Source organism: Eubalaena glacialis, chromosome 5 (genome assembly GCF_028564815.1).
Source record: "Eubalaena glacialis isolate mEubGla1 chromosome 5, mEubGla1.1.hap2.+ XY, whole genome shotgun sequence".
Taxonomy (NCBI): domain Eukaryota; kingdom Metazoa; phylum Chordata; class Mammalia; order Artiodactyla; family Balaenidae; genus Eubalaena; species Eubalaena glacialis.
The window spans coordinates 63,090,959-63,112,760 of NC_083720.1; the positions used below are offsets into that span (position 1 = coordinate 63,090,959).

The window sequence follows — 21,802 nt, forward strand, 5'->3', positions numbered from 1 at the left end:
AGGTGGACCCTATGTAAACCTAAAAACATATGGTAACTTTATATACAAGGTTTCTCAAAGTGCAAAATGTGTTACATATAGTTTCATAGGCTTCATTTATACAGAGCATTCTATACAATACAGTACAGTTTGTGATTTCTGTTCATAAATTTACACCACTTAGACAATTACAGTTGACCCTTGAACAATGTGGGTTTAAACCGCATGGGTCCACTTACACATGGACATCTTTCGATAGTGAATCCTACAGCACTACATGATCCACAATTATTTCAGTCCACAAATGCAGGGGAATTTCGTATACAGGGGAGGGGGTTGACTATAAATTATGCATGGATTAACACACCAACCCTTGCCCCATGTTGTTCAAGGGTCAACTGTACTTCAAAAGGTTGGCCACTCAGTAACCCAGTGCCTTCCTACACAAGGTTAATATAGCTGAACTGTACAGGCTTTGTTCAGAACAAAACACAGTGAATCTTTCTTACACTTATATATACATACATAGTTTAAAATGCTCTTTAAATGGTTAAGGATAGCTAGACAAATCTCACCAACCATGAAATATATTTTGGTTTCTGGTTTGCACACATACATTGTATACAATATTTAAAAAAATAATTTGCAAGACAAGTCATTTTATTTATTTTTGCACCATCTGCTCAGCCTGTAACTCTTTTGGAAGGGCTCTTGACCGCTGTAGAACCACATTAAGCTCTTCAATGACCTTTGGTGGTAACTTATTATTAGAGTCCAAAGTAGCTTTGCCATTCCTGTCCTCAGTCTTCCTCAATGTCTTTAGGCCTTTATGGCCTTTCTGTTGCCCTTGAAGGACCTCAGCCTCTGTGTCCTCCAGACAGTTGAAACTCCAATGTTTTCTGGTTCGATTTCGAAGTTTCTCATCCTTGTGCTCCAGGCACTGGGACACGATGGAGGCTCTCTCCTTTAAGGTGCCATCCCCAGGCTCTTGGTCACGCTTTGCACTGAGCCGTAGCCTTTCGAGTTCTGCTTTTGCACTCTAAAAATAAAATAAAACAAAACATCTCACAGGGAAGCAAGATCTGGCACACTTTGTTTAAAGAATACTCTGCACATAAAAGTTGATGCTTCTTGTATTAGAATTTATTTCTATGATTTAGGTTCTAACTAACTTGACTTTGGCACAAGCAGCATGTCTGAATTTATAGACTGATCTCAGAGCTACAAAATCAACTGAAATGGAGATCACGGAAATTCATTTTAACAAGCATTTAACATACCACTTCAAAGATGTCTTTCAAGTTAGTTATTCAAATTGACTCTCATTTCAAACTTGCCTCTTCCAATTCACTGCTGCTTAGATGTGTCACATATTCATGCATCTGTAATTCCTACAGTGTTATACCCAAAGGACAGAGGAAAAAGGGAGTCTCCGTGGCTATGAGTCCAGGAAATGCTCTGTACTACAGATCCCTCTGAGATTCACAATACATATTAGCATATTAAAGAAGCTAAGAAATATTACAGCAGAAAAATCTGTTTGTTTGACTTCTTTTTCTATTTTCTCTTCCCCAAATATTTGACTAGTGAAATCTTTTCCCCACATAATGCCCTATTAGAATCCCACAGAAATATATACCCATAGATATACTTCTGAAAATACTGAAAGGTATATATAGTTATGTATTAAAACCCACTTTTGTATCAATGGATTAAAGTACATATTCATTCAGTGAACTTTAAGTAAGTGCCTACAGGTACCAGAATTCCATCGAGACACAACTTGCATTGGGACAGAGGTGCACTTTCTTAACTAGCATCCAAGGTGTCTTGTGACTGGGCAAGTACTGGCATCCAGAACTCTCATGAGATTCTCAAAGGTGACTACAACCTCATCAAATGTAAGATAAAAGAATGAACAATAGAGAAGCAAGCATCTAGTGGATATGGAGCCACAGCAAAAGGCTACCCAAAAAGCTGGGTCAGGGGAGGTGGGGGCAGGAAGGCATAGTCATTTTTCTTTTCACAAACAAGAATTGAAGGAATTTCTTCAATATTTCCCTAGTAAAAATTGCAAAGCACAGAAAGGAGAAACCCAAAGAAAATTGTTTTATTATATTACAAATGTTTGAGAGAGAGAAGATGAAATGAAAGGGGTAGTATAATATTAAGAATGGGACTATTTTGCAGATGGCAGAGTAGTAGGACGCGAGCTCACCCCTTCTTAGGAAAACACCAAAATCACAACTAACTGCTGAACAACCATCAACCAAAAAAAAAAAAAAAAAAAGCCAGAACCTACCAAAAAAGATACCCTACATCCAAAGACAAAGAAGAAGCCACAATGAGATGGCAGGAGGGGCACAATTGTGATAAAATCAAATCCCATATCTGCCAGGTGGGTGACCCACAAAACTGGAAAATAATTATACTACAGAAGTTCTCCCACAGGAGTGGAAGTCCTGAGCCCCACATGAGGCTTCCCAGCCTGGGGGTCTGACAACAGGAGGAGGAGCCCCCAGAGAATCTGGCTTTGAAGACCAGCAGAGTTTGATCACAGGAATTCCACAGGACTGGGGGAAACAGAAACTCCACTCTGGGAGGGTACACACAAGGTCTCATGCACACCAAGACCCAGGGAAAAAAAAGGAGTGAACTCATAAAAGACTGGGCCAGACCTACCTGCTAGTATTGGAGGGTCTCCTGCAGCGGCAGGGGGGTGGCTGTGGCTCACTGCGGGGGACAAAGACACTGGCAGCAGTAGTCCTTGGGAGTACTCATTGGTGTGAGCCTTCCTGGAGGCTGCCATTTCCTCCCCAAGACCTAGCCCCACCCAACGGCCTATAGGCTCCAGTGGTGGGACGCCTCAGGCCAAACAACCAATACAGCACCACCCATTAGCAGACAGACTGCTTAAAGTCTTCCTGAGCATGGCCCTGCCCACCAGAAGGACAAGACCTAGCTTCACCCACCATTGGGCAGGAACAAGTCCCTCCCACCAGGAAGCCTGCACAAGTCCCTTAGCCTCATCTACCAGAGGGCAGACAGCAGAAGCAAGAACTACAATCCTGCAGCCTGTGGAAATGAGATGGCAGAGGAGTATTCCCAGATGAAGGAACAAGATGAAACCCCAGAAGAACAACTAAGAGAAGCAGAGATAGGCAACCTACCAGAAAAAGAATTCAGAGTAATGATACTGCAAGATGATCCAAGATCTCAGGAAAAGAATGGAGGCACAGATTGAGAAGTTACAAGAAAAGTTTAACAAAGACCTAGAAGAACTAAAGAACAAACAGATGAACAACACAATAACTGAAATGAAAAATACACTAGAAGGAATCAATAGCAGAATAGCTGAGGCAGAAAAACGGATAAGTGAGCTGCAAGACAGAATGGTGGAAATCAATGCTGCAAAACAGAATAAAGAAAAAAGAATGAAAAGAAATGAAAACAGTCTAAGAGACTTCTGGGACAACGTTAAATGCCCCAACATTCACATCACAGGAGTCCCGGAAGGAGAAGAGAGAGAGAAAGGATCTGAGAAAATAATTGAAGAGATAATAGCTGAAAACTTCCCTACCATGGGAAAGGAAACAGTCACCCAAGTCCAGGAAGTGCAGAGAGTCCCAGGCAGGATAACCCCAAAAAGAACATGCCGAGACACATGGTAATCAAATTGACAAAAATTAAAGACAAAGAAAGAACATTAAAAGCAACAAGGGAAAAGAGACAAATAACATACAAGGGAATTCCCATAAGGTTAACAGCTGATTTCTCAGCAGAAACTTTACAAGCCAGAAGAGAGTGCCACGATATATTTAAAGTGATGAAAGGGAAGAACCTACAACCAAGAATACTCTGTCCAGCAAGGCGCTCATTCACATTTGAGGGAGAAATCAAAAGCTTTACAGACAAGCAAAAGCTAAGAGAATTCAGCACCACCAGACCAGCTTTGCAACAAATGCTAACGGAACTTCTCAAAGCAGAAAAGAAAAGGCCACAACTAGAAACAAGAAAATTACAAATGGAAAAGTTTTCTGGTAAAGGCAAACATACAGTAAAGGTAGGAAATCATCTGCACACAAATATGATTACCAAAACCAGCAACTGTGAGACGAGGAGAGCACAAATGCAGGATATTGGAAATGCATTTGAAATGAAAAGACCAGCAACTTAAAACAATCTTGTTTGTATATAGACTGCTATATCAAAACCTCATGGTAACTGCAAACTGAAAATCTACAATAGATACACTCACAGAAAAGAAAAAGGAATCCAAACACAATACTAAAGTTAGTCATCAATTCACAAGAGAAGAGAACAAAAGAGGAAGGGAAGAAAAAAGAGCTGCAAAAACAAGTCCAAAACAATTAACAAAATGGCAATAAGAACATATATATTGATAATTACCTTAAATCTAAATGGAATGAATGCTCCCACCAAAAACAGACTGGCTGAATGGATACAAAAACAAAACCCCTATATATATTCTGTCTACAAGAGACGCACTTCAGATCTACGGACACATACAGACTAAAAGTGAGGGGATGCAAAAAGGTGTTCCATGCAAATGGAAATCAAAAGAAAGCTGGAGTAGCAATACTCATATCAGACAAAATAGGATTTAGAATAAAGACTGTTACAAGAGACAAAGAAGGACACCACATAATGATCAAGGGATCAATCCAAGAAGAAGATACAACAATTGTAAATATATAAGCACACAACATAGGTGCCTCAATATATAGGGCAAATACTAACAGTCATATAAGGAGAAATCGACAGTAACACAATAATAGTGAGGGACTTTAACACCCCATTTTCATCAACGGACAGATCATCCAGACAAAAAATCAGTAAGGAAACACACTTTAAATGACACATTAGACCAGATGGACTTAATTGAGATTTATAGAGCATTCCATCCCAAAGCAGCAGAATACATATTCTTCTCATGTGCACATGGAACATTCTCCAGGCCACGTGCAGGGCCATAAAGTGAGCCTCGGTAAATTTAAGAAAATTGAAATCATTATCAAGCATCTTTTCCAACCACAACGATATGAGATTAGAAATCAACTATAAGAAAAAAAACCCGTAAAAAACACAAACACGTGAAGGCTAAACAATATGCTATTAAACAACCAATGGATCACTGAAGAAATCAAAGAGGAAATCAGAAGATACCCAGGGACAAATGAAAATGAAAGCACAATGATCCAAAACCTATGGATGCAGCAAAAGCAGTTCTAAGAGGGACGTTTATAGCAATGTAATCTTACCTCAGGAAACAAGAAAAATTACAAATAAACAACCTAACCTTACGCTTAAAGCAACTAGAGAAAGAAGAACAAAGACCCAAATTTAGTAGAAGGAAAGAAATCATAAACATCAGAGCAGAAATAAATGAAATAGAAATGAAGAAAACAACAGAATATCAATGAAACTAAAAAGCTGGTTCTTTGAAAAAATAAAATTGATAAACCTTTAGCCACACTCATCAAGAAAAAAAGGGAGAAGGCTCAAATCAATAAAATTAGAAATGAAAAAGGAGAAGTTACAGCAACACCACAGAAATACAGAGGGTCATAAGAAACTACTACAAACAACTATACACTAATAAAGTGGAAAACCTGGAAGAAATGGACAAATTCTTAGAAAGGTACAATCTCCTAAGACTGAACCAGGAAGAAATAGAAAATATGAACAGATCAATCAGGAGTACTGAAATTGAAACTGTGATTAAAAAACTCCCAACAAACAAAAGTCCAGGACCAGATGGCTTCACAGGTGAATTCTATCAAACATTTAGAGAAGAGCTAACATCTATCCTTCTGAAAGTGTTCCAAAAAATTGCAGAGGAAGGAAAACTCCCAAACTCATTCTATGAGGCCATCATCATCCTGGTACCAAAACCTGACAAAGATACTACAAAAAAAGAAAATTACAGGCCAATAGCACTGGTGAACGTAGACGCAAAAATCCTCAACAAAATACTAGCAATCTGAATCCAACAATACATTAAAAGGACCATACACCATGATCAACTGGGATTCATCCCAGGGATGCAAGGATTCTTCAGTATCTGCAAATCAATCAGTGTGATACACCACATCAACAAACTGAAGGAGAAAAACCATATGATCACCTCAATACATGCAGAATAAGCTTTTGACAAAATTCAACATCCATTTATGATAAAAACTCTCCAGAAAGTGTGCATAGAGGGAAAATACCTCAACATAATAAAGACCATATATGACAAACCCAAAGCTAACATTATATCCAACAGTGAAAAGCTAAAAGCATTTCCTCTAAGATCAGGGACAAGAGAAGGGTGTTCAATTGCGCCACTTTTATTCAACATAGCTTTGGAAGTCCTAACCATGGCAATCAGAGAATAGAAAGAAATAAAAGGAATGCATACTGGAAAAGAAGAAGTAAAACTGTCACTGCTTGCAGATGACATGATACTATACATAGAAAATCCTAAAGATGCTACCAGAAAACTACTAGAGCTCATCAATGAATTTGGTAAAGTTGCAGGATACAAAATTATTACACAGAAATCTGTTGCATTTCTACACACTAACTATGAAAGATCAGAAAGAGAAATTAAACAATCTCATTTACCATCTCATCAAAAAGAATAAAATACCTAGGAATAAACCTACCTAAGGAGGCAGAAGACTTGTAGTCTGAAAACTATAAGACACTGATGAAAGAAATCGAAGATGACACAAACAGATGGAGAGATATACCATATTCTTGCATTGTCAGAATCCACATTGTCAGAATGACTATACTACCCAAAGCACTGCTATATTTAAAATAGATAACCAACAAGGTCCTCCTGGATAGAACAGGGAACTCTGCTCAATATTCTGTAATAACCTAATGGGAAAAGAATTTGAAAAAGAATAAATACATGTATACGTATAACTGAATCACTTTGCTGTACACCTGAAACTAACACAACATTGTTAATCAACTATACTCCAATATAAAATAAAAATTTTTAAAAATACTATTTTGAAAAACAAAGAATGAAACTGAGTAGCATAAACAGTGCTGTAACTAAGGATGTCTAATATAATGTTTAAAGGGCAACACCTCACCTCTTTATTTTTCTCTATAGTGCTCATCACTTTCTAATACACTAGACAAGCTACTTATATCTCTTGTGATTATCTGAATGCCCTGCTAGAAAGTCAATGCAATGCAAGGATTGTTTTGTTTGATTTGTTCATTGACGTGCAAACCTATTACAGTGCCTGCACACAGGAAGTGGTCAATAAATATTTTCTGAATAGGAAATGAAGAAAGCTTAAAAAAATTCAGATGTTTAATATTCTGTTCTATTTTCCTAAATTTCAGCAGATCAGGACATGAAATTTTATAACAGTCAAATCCAAGCTGAATAAAAACATTTTAATCAACATAATTTATAAATAATTTTGCAATTTAGAATTTTCTGATAAGCTCATGATTATACATCTCAGATAAATATTTCTTCTCTATAACTGATAGGAAGAAATACTTAGTTATTTAGTATCTAGTTGAATTCCAAAGTTTAATTAGAATATGTTTAAGAGAGATAGTAGTAATACTTGCACAACCATGTGAATGTAATTAATGTACTATGCACTTAAAATGGTTAAAATGGAAAATTTTATGTGTATTTTATCACAGTACAAAAAAAAATATGAGAGATTAGTAAAAATTATGGCTATTTAGCATAGGAATGTGACTGGGAGTTTATAAATATGAATCTTATTAAAAAGTTTCACATGACATCTATTAGGGAAAATCAAGGATCAATATAGAGTGGTTTTATATATTATACAGTTCTCATTACTTTTCAATTATCAGCAGAAAGACTTTGGGATGCTCTTAGATGCAGAATTTAGAGGCCAAATATTCATACATGTAATGCTGAAATTTCAAGTAAAACTATAATATTAGCCTAAATGACATAATCTTATACAAAGGTGGGGAGGCATGATGAAGTGAACTGGTAGAAATCAAGAAGAGATGGCAGTGAGTGCTTTGCATGAACAATATGGTGTGTGGAGTGCCTTTGCATGTTGTGGGGAAAGAAAGCCAAGGCATCAGTACTGTGGAAAGAAGGGCATCATTTATGTGCTGCACTATCCTTAAGGTCTTAATAATTTGAAAAGAAAGACTGATAAGGTATGAAATTAGGAGAGTAAAAGGTAAGCTGGTCCAGACGATGCCAGTTTGTGTCAGAGGGCATTTAGAGACAACTGTTTGTTTAAATGGAAATAAGGATCTGAAATGGAGTGTGTCTCCCAGCAGAGAGAACACCCCGCTATGAAGTAAGGGCTTTTATTATCCCTAGGAGCTTACAGATAAAAGCTGAGCACAATGAACATGATGAAGTAGGTACCTAAGAGGAAGTAGGAGGGCCGTAGGTAGCATCTAGCTTGTACATTCTTATGCACTATTTGCCTCTTCTTGTATGATTTCCTTTGTCAACAACTTACTTCCCCTGGCTTATTCACTAGCTCACTACTAATTTACTCAATTAATTTTGGAAGTCATTTCCTCCAGGAAGCCTTCCCTGCCTGGAGGAGGTATTCTCATACAAGTTTCAACTGAACCTCATGAAAGCAAGACAGCTCACGGAATGGGAAGTCACCAAATTCACCAATCTGTCAACAATTTGTTTGAAAAGCAACCCTTCTTGAATATATCTGTTGATATGACTATATTTTTTTTGTATGAATCTAATCTTAGTAATACTTTGTCATTTTATTAATATATTTTCTTACGTATTTACATAAATCTAATTCAATAACAAATATTTCATTGGTTCATATGAAAACTTGCAATTTTAATTTTGTCTTAATTCTTTTTAAGAATTAAATTTTAAAATTTGTTGAATTACCACATTTACTAAATTTACAAAAAAGCTTGGTTTAGTTTACTAACAAATTTTCTAGCAATTAATATTTCACAAAATTGCTTTCGAAGCCTTTAACGATTTTGTTACAGTTTTTGTACAGTTTTCTGGTCTCAAGTATGCTAAAAAAAAATTGTCTCTGAAATTCTGTATTTGGGATTAAGTAAGAAATTATTATATATTCAATCATCACCTCAGTTCTGTACTGGATACTGGTTAATGTATTTTGATCCTAATAATTTATTTTTTGCTTTGCTCCATAATCAATCCTGAGACACTGTCAGGAGAAGCTGGAGTCACAGCAGGACATATCTACTCCCTATGTTTCTGTGTTCCCTAATCTGGGTTCTTGAGAAACATGACTCTTAAAATTTTAAGATTCCAGATTAGCTGAGGAATCCATAGTTCTGCAAAGCAGTTTATTAGGAAGAAAAACCTGTAAGCGCAGAATGGCAGGAGGGACAAGCTCCTGAGTTCTTGCTGTCTTATTCCTCCTTTTGATCACATAAGGACTGAACAGGCAACAAAGGGAATAAACCATTATTTCAAAGCTTTTATCTTCTAGAGAAGAAGCATATTACAGTGAGAGAAATGTTCAAGGAAAGACAGTCATGGAAAAATATTTTTAAAAAATCTGATCACTAAATTAAAATGGCTTTTGTCTTTCAAAAGTTATTCCTGTTACACCTGAAACTAACACAACGTTGTAAATCAACTATACTCCAGTAAAATTAAAAAACAAAAAAAAAGTTATTCCTGTTTGGAAAGCAAGAAACTCACACAGCTTAATGGCCAAACCTAGGCTCCAAGAAGAAATAACAGTATCTTTTACATGCTTTTCTTTTTGCTTTGAGGGACTCATTTAAGGCCTTGAAATGCACATTAGCTGCAAATTGTCTAATGAGTTTTGAGTGAAAACAGCCTATCTTTTCCTGAATCAAGACTGATGCTATTTATGGTCACCCTGCCCTTCAAGGTGAGAAGGAAAGCACACAGTTTTCATGAAAGATACCAAATCTTCTTTATTGATGCTCAGGGGTCATCTTGCAGTTCCTTATATTAACTGAGACACCCCATCGGTTCCCAGCCTCTGAAATTTGATTGTGTTACTGGAAAGTCTAGTTACCATGGCTCCAGACATTCTGCCATGGGCTCATTCTAAGGAGGTTAGAAGTGAACTTGTAAGGCTAATTTGAGACTGTGATTTTTATCACCAGAACTTCTATATACATATTTAACATTCTTGGCCACTTTAGGAATACAAAAAAAAAAGTGGCATTGTACAAATTTAATTGAGTGGTCAATGACATTATTAAAATTGATCATTTAAGAGAAGTTAATAAAATATAAAACTTCAGAGAGTGGCATAGGGTTATTCATAAAGTTTTCTTGATGGATGTGATTTTTACTGTGCTTTTCAAAGTGCTTATTACTGTACTTTTGAAACCAATGAAGTAATTAATGCATTTAATCACATTAAGACATAAGAAAATAAATGCTACGATTAATATAAAAACAAATAAAATCCTAACCTTACCTCAATATCTCTCCAGTCTTGGGTTGCATTTTTCTCATGCTGGATGGGAATTAGAGGCAAACCTCCAATTTTGGGAGTTTTGGTTATAGAACGTTTTCTTTCCTTTCCAGCTGGTGGCCATATATCATTTTCATGCTGTGGAAACACAATTTCTTGCTGTGGGTGTGTGATTTTATTATGTGGTACACCAAATTATATAGTCACTTGGCTCCTTTCTCATATATCCAAGTCAGATGATCTGCTTTCCATGAGAAACCTGTTTGTAATTATGATGTTCACTCTGATGGTGGTGGCACTGCTTGAGGATGTAAAACTCTTAAGTGAACTGAGCTTTGAGGTCTCAGTTCAATTTCTAAACTTCAAATACATGCCTTCTGTACTACTTATCCAACCAAAAGGGGAAAAATATTTAAGGAAACCGGCAGATCTCTTTGTGGAAGAAAAATAATATACGTGTCTACATTTTTAGGCCCTGTAATCAAAGCAACTGTACATTCATTTTCCCTTACCACCAAAGACAACTTTAGTGTCAAAATAATTTGACATTATATATACCCCAAGTCAACCTAAGGCATAGCTATTGGAAAAATTATCTTTATTTTATGACCTTTTGAAAAATGTTACTTTTTCATCTAATTGAATTCCAAAGAAACATTACCTTGTACACAGACATTTATACTGAAAATCATTGTACAACAGAGTGGCGCACATTTGTTCTCAAACTATTGACTACATATTCTGGGCACTGAGCAATTATAGATATGACTGGAGAAAAGGTAATTTTGCAAAGGGGAGAAATATCCATAGGTTAAAAATATAAGCTCTTGGATGATAAATCCTTAAGATATGCATATAAAAGAAAAATCTTTAAAGAATTTATCTATTCTTCAGGGTAGATTAACTTTTCAGAAGTTGGGAAAAACAAATTGATTTTCAGACAACAACATGTGAAAGAAATACAGAATACCAGCTACACACAATGAGACGTTTACCGATGTTATGATGAAATGAAAACCATTTGGTAAACTATATGGCTAAATGCCTACTCATTCTTCTCCTCTACTCTTAAGAATGAACAGATTCTTATTCTTATGTTGCAATTAGTAGTCTAACGTTGTGTTTTATAGCAAAGAACTAATTTCAACAAATGTTGACTATATACTCACTATAAAATAGCAGCTAAGTTATATTGAGGGGCAGACTGCTTGGCTTTGTGCTTATCAATATACAGATATTATCTCATTTAATCTTCAATGATCCTACAGTGCAGGTCCTATTATTACTAGATTTAGTGCATAGGCATCAGATCTACCCTTGGATTTCAGTGAAGTGCTTACTTTGGTTCAGCAAATCTACAATGGTAAAGTATACAATATTTCAATCAGAGAGAAAGTTACAAGCTTCATATTATTATTTTTATGTCATGGTCTTAAACTTGGTAAAAAAAAAAACTTTGATATTACATAATTGGGATGTTCCCAACATGTAAAGCTGGGAAAATACTGGCTGGGAAGGAATTAGGTAATCCTATGAATTATGCCTACACTTTTACTCACTGATGTATAATATATGTGTTAAATGGTATTTTGAGGAATCTAAGAGCAAATGTAGTTTTCAAACACATTTTTTTTTTTCTGACATGATATACAATGCTGTGAATACCAGCTAATTAGTTCTCACTGGATTGATCCAAGAGGTATTTTTCCCAATAACAGAAATCTTTAGATCTAAGTAATATGTTCTGACAACATTTATAGTTATGTATAAGTGACTTCAAAAGTCATACTGCATGGAGCATATAGCTGAGGATCATACTCTTATTATTATAAGCAGTGATCACATCCCCAAATCTTCATTTCTGCATCCCACTTTCTTTTTCAAATTTTTTCCCCACAGCTTTACTGAGGTATAATTGACAAAACTGTAAGATATTTAAAGTGTACAACGTGATGATTTGATACATGCATACATTGTGAAAGGATTCCCCCCATCGAGTTAATCAACATATGTATCATTTCACATAGTTAACCTTTCTGGGTTTCTTTTGGTGAGAACATTTAAGTTCTACTCTCTTCACAAATTTAAATTATATAATACAGTGTTATGAACTATAGTCACCATGTCATCTATTAGATCCTCAGACCTTATTCATCTTATACCTGAAAGTATGTACCCTTTTACCAACCTCTCACTATTTCCCCCACAGCCCCTGGCAACCAACTGTTCCATTCTGTTTCTATGAGTTTGACTTTTATATGGGATACCATGCAGTAATTGTCTTTGTCTGGCTTAATTCACTTAGCAAAATGCCCTCCAGGTTCATCCATGTTGTCCCAAATGACAGATTTCCTTTTTTAGGGCTGAACAATATTCCATTGTATACATGTTTGTATATATATATGTGTGTGTGCATATACACACACACTACACACATCTTCTTTATCCATTCATCCATCAATAGACACTTAAGGTTGTTTCCATACCTTGCCTATGATGAATAATCCTGCAATAAACATGGTTCTGCCTCTCACATTCTGACCTTGACATCTTTCCAGGCAACCTAGTTTAGTTTCATTAACCCTAAATATTCTTTAGACTCCTTGAGACCTTCAGTCCATTCTCTACCACCATTCTACTTTTCACATTTTTTCCCACTTCCTTCACAGTCTGGCTTAGATTTCATGGTCAATCAGTATACTCACCTCCTTATAAATAAGATCAAGTCCTGTGTTGCCTCTCCTTCTATCACACTTGCCTGGCAAAGCCCCAAGCCTAGTTAAACCCACTTGTACTTACCCCATGGGTGCCTCCAAATTGATGGAGGGGAAATAAAAAATAGAAAATCAATCTGGAGATTCATCTCACTTTAAAGTTACCCTTAAATTTCAAGTGAGCACTTAGCCTTCTCTTTATATTCTAGTATAGTACAACTGGCTCCCGCACTCTCTGAAGGTAATATCTCATCTTTTATTCTGCCCCTACACTTCTAATACCCACCCCTGACTCACATGTGGTGACCTCACTGATTTAATTGAAAAATTATTAGTAATCATCCAATAATTTCATTTTCCTACCATGAAATGTACCAGTCTCTCTGCATCTATAGCCATATAAACAAGGCTCCCTTCTCTTCCAATAAGTATTTACTCTGATTATAAATAACTCTGCCCCAATCATATCTATAATCACTCAGTGGGCCAGAATATATAGTCAATAATATGAGAACAAATATGCCCCACACTCTGTTGTACAATGATTTTTTTTCACAATGCTGAACACATGCACTTGCTCACATTGCTTCCTGTTGGCTCAGGGCCTCTGCTGGTTTAATATTCTATCCTCTAATTCCTTGATAGAATTCTCTACACGTATCACCTAGTTATCCTTCCTCAAAGCTTCTTATTTCTTTTGCTCAATTTTTCGCTTCTGTTTGACCTTTAACGTTTGGAATGTCCTAGGGATTATTTGTCTGTCTTCTCTTTCTCTCTCTCTCCCTATAGCCTCCCCTCTCCAATTTTGTGTTCGAATTCTCTCTCATTCATACAGTCTCTCTCTCATCTCACCCTATCCTCCCATGGCCTTTCAGTACAATCCAAATGCTGACTTCCACAAAATTTACATTTCGGCCCCAAACTTTTGCCTGAGTTTTTGATCTATATACCTAAACTGCTGCTCATCATATCCCCTTGTATGTCTAACAGGCATCTCAAATTTCATGTGGCCAAAATAGAACTCTCAATTTTCTTCTGCATCTCTGATAATGTCACCTACACTCATCAGCTGCCCAAGGCCAAACAAACAACTAGGACGCTTCCTTGATTTCTACTCCTCTCAAACTGCTATAGCTGATCAATCTGTAAGCCTTACTGCCTCTACCTTCAAATATTCCTGGATCTGAATATGTCTTACCAGACCCACTGTTACCACCCTAGTCTGAGCTGCCATCTTCTTCCACAGAGCTGTTCTTCCTGCTTCTATCTTTGACCTCCTACAGTGCAGTTCAACAAAGGAACCAAAATTATTATTTTCCAGTAGTATAAGCTGATTATATCTTTCCCTTGTTTCCCACTGAAACTCCTAAACTGGGACTACATCATCTGTCCCCTGCCTTCCTCATCTCTTACATCCTCTCTCAGATAGGCCTTCATGATAGTCATGGAATAAGTCAAGATTATATAACATGTCAGGACCTTGCTGACCCCTATCCCTGCCCTGGAATGCTCTGCCTGTCCTGCATACCTGGCTCCCTCATTTCAGACAGGTCTCAGCACACCTTTCAGATACTCAGAAAGGTATTCCCTGAGAATCTTTCTCAATGTCCTCCTTATATCAGTCACACTGGCTTTCCTTTCCCTAGCTTATTTTATTTATTGTTTTATCACACTAATATCTAATTGAAATTTTATCAGATTATCCTCTATACTATTTTAGAAATACTAATCAAGCATGTACTTTGTAAGATATATTGGGTTCTGTGATGCAGATATACAATTAGTTCTAATAAGACTGACAAGGTCCTTCCTCTCATGGAGTTTACATTTTAGTAGGAAAGACAGACATAAACCTAAAGACACAAATGCTTTTTAATTAGTATGACAGTGTTGAAGTACAGAATGCTAAGGGTTCCTACAGCCTGAAGGTCTAATTGGTCTGAAGGTCAGGGAAAGTTTCTCTGAGAATGTGACATATAAGCCGAAGACTTTTGAGGCAGGGGTAAGGATGGGGATGGATATTAGAAAAGTATTCAGGGCACCAGAAAGAATGCATTGTAAGGGGCACTCACTGTTGGATTTTGTGTGTGTGTGTGTGTGTGTGTGTGTGTGTGTGTGTATGTATTAATGTATATATTAACGTTTGCTATTTTCCTGTCTCTTTCCCTGTGGAGGTGAACCATTAAATCCTCAAATCCAAAAGGACCTTAGTGTTTACCTTAATCCTAAGAAGTGGAATGAACTTAAGAAATGTAATTGGGCTGAGTCTCTGGGGCCAACACAACGAGGGACAGGTGAGTCAGGGAGAAATAACTTGGTGGTAAGAGCAACCTCTGCTTCCTGGCTATTTACACCTTGATTTTCAACTACAGAGTCTACTGACTTCAGTTATAAAAATGAAAACAATTTAGTTGTGCCATAACCAGACACTGTAACAGTTTTAGACTCTATAGTTCCAATTTTACTAATGCTTCAAGCCTACTCTTTTTACAGTAGGACTTGAATATCTGGATTTTTAAAGAGTCACAAAAAAGAAGCAAAGTCTCTAAAAAGTTAGCCACTGGTCTTTTTCTGGAAATGTATTCCCAGGTAGTAATAGTAGAATCGGGCTGAGAAAAGCAGTGTTTATTAACCACTGGGAAGGTTAATAAGTTAAATGAACAGAGAAAATGGTTTTCAAAACAAATAAGGACAAGATTTGGGGGTGAATTGACTTCTCACTTGTGAGAGAAACAGGGAAGCACATCCTCAGTAATAAAGAGTGGCAACTTAATTGTTACCAGTGAATTTCAATGCTCTTGTGGGGAAGCATTGCTGGGAATTCAGCCAGACAGGGTTGGGGAAGAAACCAGTCCTATTAATGGGTCTATTTAACCCTTCACTGAAAGAGTGAGTCCTCCAATAGGGAGGAGACTAAATGGGGAATTGAGTATAGACGTTGGCCTCTGGTGCCTCTGTGTTAAACCACTAACTAAATGTATGGTCCTAAGCAAATCATGGAGCCTTTGGTAACCTTTGTTCCCTCATCTATAAGCAGTGCCATGCAATTTGTTGCAAGGAATACATGAGTTAACTCTTTTGAAGTATCTAGCACACAATATGTATTTAAAGAAATGTAGGTTCCTGTCCTTGTTTCTGGAAAAAGCAGGAAGCCGTGGGGAGAACAAGAAGGAAAAGAGCACATTTTCTAAACAAAGATCAATGTGGGACTCTGGGAGGACCACAGCTTAGACAAGTCCATTTCTTACACCACCATCTTGAAGCACCTCCCCAAGCTGAGGAGCTGCTGGGCTGGCAAAAAAAAAAAAAAAAAAAAAAGACACAACAAAGAGTAGACTCTCTTTCAAAGAGTAATGGGTAAATCTGGGTTCTCATATATTTAAAAAAACATGAATGAGAAAATAAAAGTATACACATAAAACTCATTAAAAATTCTTTGAAAACTACTACCACATTAACATTTGCTATAAACAGTTGTTATACTTTACTGGATAGTTGAAACAGATATGATACCTGGGCGATAAAGACATTGGCCATCCACTCCATCTGAGTTTGTAAACTATCACAACACAGGTGCCTGCAAAACAAGGTTTATAAAATATAATATTCAAGAAGACAATAGAATTCTCCAGTGTATTTATTTGGCAAGTAAGTGATCAGAAACCTCTTGGGGTTTCTCCTCTTAATGACATTAATGTAATCAAAATGGGAGTATTTCAATACAAGTTGCTTCAGGCTTCTGTTAAGTGTACAGTATCAAAATAATAGTATAAATATGCTAGTTTAACCAAAATATAGCCAAAGGCTTTGGTAACTGCTGAAAAATGATCGGTGGTATTTTTAGAAAGGTCAATGTCATTTGCTTTCTCAGGTACGTGACTGTAAAACAGCTTTTTCCCCAGAAACTCTGAGCCTAAGAAGAAAAAGTATGTGCACATAAGAGCAGATTTTTGAAAAAGGCTTAATCAGCCACCTTCATTATGATTATAAACATTAATACCCACAAGGCTTATAAAAAATGAACTAAATGAAAAACCATTGCATGTCCAATAACACTGATTCAGTAACCTTTTATTGAAAACCTACACAAAACAGAGATGTTGCCCTCTAGGTTCACATCGTCTATTAGGGGAGCCAGGAATATAAACAAATAAATTATAAGATAGTGAGAAAAAGAGAAAGTAAAGTTGAACACAAACATAGAAACAGAGGGAGCTTCAAGATGGTGGAAGAGTAAGACGTGGAGACCACCTTCCTCCCCACAAATACATCAGAAATACAACTACATGTGGAACAACTCCTACAGAACACCTACTGAACTCTGGCAGAAGACCACAGACTTCCCAAAAGGCAGGAAACTCCCCACATACCTGGGTAGGGCAAAAGAAAAAAGAAAAAACAGAGACAAAAGAATAGGGACAGAACCTGCACCAGTGGGAGGGAGCCGTGAAGGAGGAAAGGTTTCCACACACTAGGAAGCCCCTTTGTGGGTGGAGACTGCAGGTGGCGGAGGGGGGAAGCTTCAGAGCCATGCAGGACAGCGCAACAACAGGGGTGCGGAGGGCAAAGCAGAGAGATTCCTGCACAGAGGATCGGTGCCGACCAGCACTCACCAGCCCGAGAGGCTTGTCTGCTCACCCGCCGGGGCGGGCGGGGGCTGGGAGCTGAGGCTCAGGCTTCCATCAGATCCCACGGAGAGGACGGGTTGGCTGCGTGAACACAGCCTGAAGGGGGCTAGTGCACCACAGCCAGCTGCGAGGGAGTCCGGGAAAAAGTCTGGAGCTGTCTAAGAGGCAAGAGACTTTTTCTTGCCTCTTTGTTTCCTGGTGCGCGAGGAGAGGGGATTAAGAGCGTGCCTTAAAGGAGCTCCAGAGACGGGCACAAGCTGTGGCTATCAGCGTGGACCCCAGAGACGAGCATGAGATGCTAAGGCTGCTGCTGCAGCCACCAAGGAGCCTGTGTGCAAGCACAGGTCATTATCCACACCTCCCCTCCAGGTGCCTGTGCAGCCTGCCACTGCCAGGGTCTGGTGATACAGGGACAACTTCCCCAGGAGAACACACAGTGCCCCTCAGGCTAGTGCAACGTCACACCAACCTCTGCCGCCACAGGCTTGCCCTGAAATCCGTACCCCTCACTCCCCCAAGCCTGAGTGAGCCAGAACCCCCGAATCAGCTGCTCCTTTAACCCCGTCCTGTCTGAGCGAAGAACAGACGCTCTCAGTGACCTACACGCAGAGGCGAGGCCAAATCCAAAGCTGAACCCCAGGAGCTGTGCGAACAAAGAAGAGAAAGGGAAATCTCTCCCAGCAGCCTCAGGAGCAGCGGATTAAATCTCCACAGTCAACTTGATGTACCCTGCATCTGTGGAACACCTGAATAGACAAAGAATCATCCCAAACTGAGGACGTGGACTTTGGGAGCAAAGATATATATATATTTTTCCCTGTTTCTCTTTTTGTGAGTGGGTATGTGTATGCTTCTGTGTGTGATTTTGTCTGTATAGCTTCACTTTTACCATTTGTCCTAGGGTGCTGTCTGTCCCTTTTTTTTTTTTTTAAGTATAGTTTTTAGCACTTGTTATCATTGGTGGATATGTTTTTTGGTTTGTTGCTCTCTTCCTTCTTTCTTTTTATTACTTACAAAATTGTTTTTTTAATAATTATTTTTTATTTTAATAACTATTTTATTTTATTTTACTTTATTGTATTTTATTTTATTTTATCTTCTTCTTTCTTTCTTTCTTTTTTTTCTACATTTTATTCTGAGCCATGTGGATGACAGGCTCTTGGTGCTCCAGCCAGGTGTAAGGGCTGTGCCTCTGAGGTGGGAGAGCCAAGTTCAGGACACTGGTCCACAAGAGAACTCCCAGCTCCATGTAATGTCAAATGGTGAAAATCTCCCAGAGATCTCCATCTCAACTCCAAGACCCAGCTCCACTCAACGATTAGCAAGCTACAGTGCTGGACACCCTATGCTAAACAGCTAGCAAGACAGAAACACAAACCCATCCATTAGCAGAGAGGATGCCTAAAATCATAATAAGGCCACAGAAACCCCAAAACACACCACCAGATGTGGACCTGCCCACCAGAAAGACAAAATCCAGCCTCATCCACCAGAACACAGGCACTAGTCCCCTCCACCAGGAAGCCTACATAACCCACAGAACCAACCTTAGCCACTGGGGACAGACACCAAAAACAACAGGAACTACGAACCTGCAGCCTGCGAAAAGGAGACCCCGAACACAGTAAGTTAAGCAAAATGAGAAGACAGATAAACACACAGCAGATGAAAGAGCAAGGCAAAAACCCACCAGACCTAACAAATGAAGAGGAGATAGGCAGTCTACCTGAAAAAGAATTCAGAATAATGATAGTGAAGATGATCCAAAATCTTGGAAATAGAATGGAGAAAAGACAAGAAATGTTTAACAAGGACCTAGAAGAACGAAAGAGCAAACAAACAGTGATGAACAACACAATACATGAAATTAAAAATTCTCTAGAAGGGATCATTAGCAGAATAACTGAGGCAGAAGAACGGATAAGTGACCTGGAACATAAAATAGTGGAAATACCTACTACAGAGCAGAATAAAGAAAAAAGAATGAAAAGATTGAGGACAGTCTTAGAGACCTCTGGGACAACATTAAATGCACCAACATTAGAATTATAGGGGTCCCAGAAGAAGAAGAGAAAAAGAAAGGGACTGAGAAAATATTTGAAGAGATTACAGTTGAAAACTTCCCTAATATGGGAAAGGAAATAGTTAATCAAGTCCAGGAAGCACAGACAGTCCCATATAGGATAAATCCAAGGAGAAACACGCCAAGACACATATTAATCAAACTATCAAAAAATTAAATACAAAGAAAAATTATTAAAAGCAGCAAGGGAAAAACAACAAATAACACACAAGGGAATCCCCATAAGGTTAACAGCTGATCTTTCAGCATAAACTCTGCAAGCCAGAAGGGAGTGGCAGGACATATTTAAAGTGATGAAGGAGAAAAACCTACAACCAAGATTACTCTACCCAGCAAGGATCTCATTCAGATTTGATGGAGAAATTAAAACCTTTACAGACAAGCAAAAGCTAAGAGAATTCAGGACCAACAAACCAGCTTTACAACAAATGCTAAAGGAACTTCTCTAGGCAGGAAACACAAGAGAAGGAAAAGACCTACAATAACAAACCCAAAACATTTAAGAAAATGGTAATAGAAACATACATATCGATAATTACCTTAAATGTAAATGGATTAAATGCTCCAACCAAAAGACATAGACTGGCTGAATGGATACAAAAACAAGACCCATATATATGCAGTCTACAAGAGACCCACTTCAGACTTAGGGACACATACATACTGAAAGTGAGGGGATGGAAAAGATATTCCATGCAAATGGAAATCAAAAGAAAGCTGGAGTAGCAATTCTCATATAAGACAAAAAGCCTTGAAAACAAAGACTATTATAAGAGACAAAGAAGGACACTACATAATGATCAAGGGATGAATCCAAGAACATATAACAATTGTAAATATTTATGCACCCAACATAGCAGCACCTCAATACATAAGGCAACTGCTAACAGATGTAAAAGGGGAAATCAATATTAACACAATCATAGTAGGGAACATTAACACCCCACTTTTACCAATGGACAGATCATCCAAAATGAAAAAAAAATAAGGAAACACAAGCTTTAAATGATACATTAAACAAGATGGACTTAATTTATATTTATAGGACAACCCATCCAAAAACAACAGAATACACATTTTTCTCAAGTGCTCATGGAACATTCTCCAGGATAGATCATATCTTGGGTCACAAATCAACCCTTGGTAAATTTAAGTAAACTGAAATCGTATCAAGTATCTTTTCTGACCACAACACTATGAGACTAGATATCAATTACAGGAAAAAATCTGTAAAAAATATAAACACATGGAGGCTAAACAACACACTACTTAATAACCAAGAGATCACTGAAGAAATCAAAGAGGAAATCAAAAAATACCTAGAAACAAATGACAATGAAAACACGACGGCCCAAAAACTATGGGATGCAGAAAAAGCAGTTCTAAGAGGGAAGTTTATAGCAATACAATCCTACCTTAAGAAACAAGAAACATCTCAGATAAACAATCTAACCTTACACGTAAAGCAATTAGAGAAAGAAGAACAAAAAAATGCCAAAGTTAGCAGAAGGAAAGAAATCATAAAGATCAGATCAGAAATAAATGAAAAAGAAATTAAGGAAACGATAGCAAAGATCAGTAAAACTAAAAGCTGGTTCTCTGAGACGATAAACAAAATTGATAAACCATTAGCCAGACTCATCAAGAAAAAAAGGGAGGGAGCCTGAACCAAGATGGCAGAGTAGGAGGAAGTGCTCTCACTCCCTCTTGTGAGAACACCAGAATCACAACTAGCTGCTGGACAATCATAGACAGGAAGACACTGGAACTCACCAAAAAAGATACCACACATCCAAAGACAAAGGAGAAGCCACAATGAGATGGTACGAGGGGTGCTATCACAGCAAAATCAAGTCCCATAACTGCTGCATTGGTGACTCAGAGACTGGAGAACACTTATACCACAGAAGTCCACCCACTGGAGTTAAGGTTCTGAGC

The 21,802-nt window shown here is 37.8% G+C and overlaps 1 protein-coding gene across 1 annotated transcript in view; it reads right to left on the reverse strand.

Moving 5' to 3' along the window:
• Positions 1–577: 577 nt before the first annotated feature.
• ARAP2 (ArfGAP with RhoGAP domain, ankyrin repeat and PH domain 2) overlaps positions 578–21,802 on the reverse strand; it is a 192,414-nt gene continuing 171,189 nt past the window's right edge. Inside the window, exons 29-31 of the mRNA XM_061191308.1 lie at positions 16,667–16,730; positions 10,443–10,577; positions 578–1,018 (exon numbers count right to left, since the gene is read on the reverse strand). Coding sequence (XP_061047291.1) covers positions 644–1,018; positions 10,443–10,577; positions 16,667–16,730 — 574 coding nt within the window. The 3' untranslated portion in view covers positions 578–643. The remainder of the gene's footprint in view (positions 1,019–10,442; positions 10,578–16,666; positions 16,731–21,802) is intronic.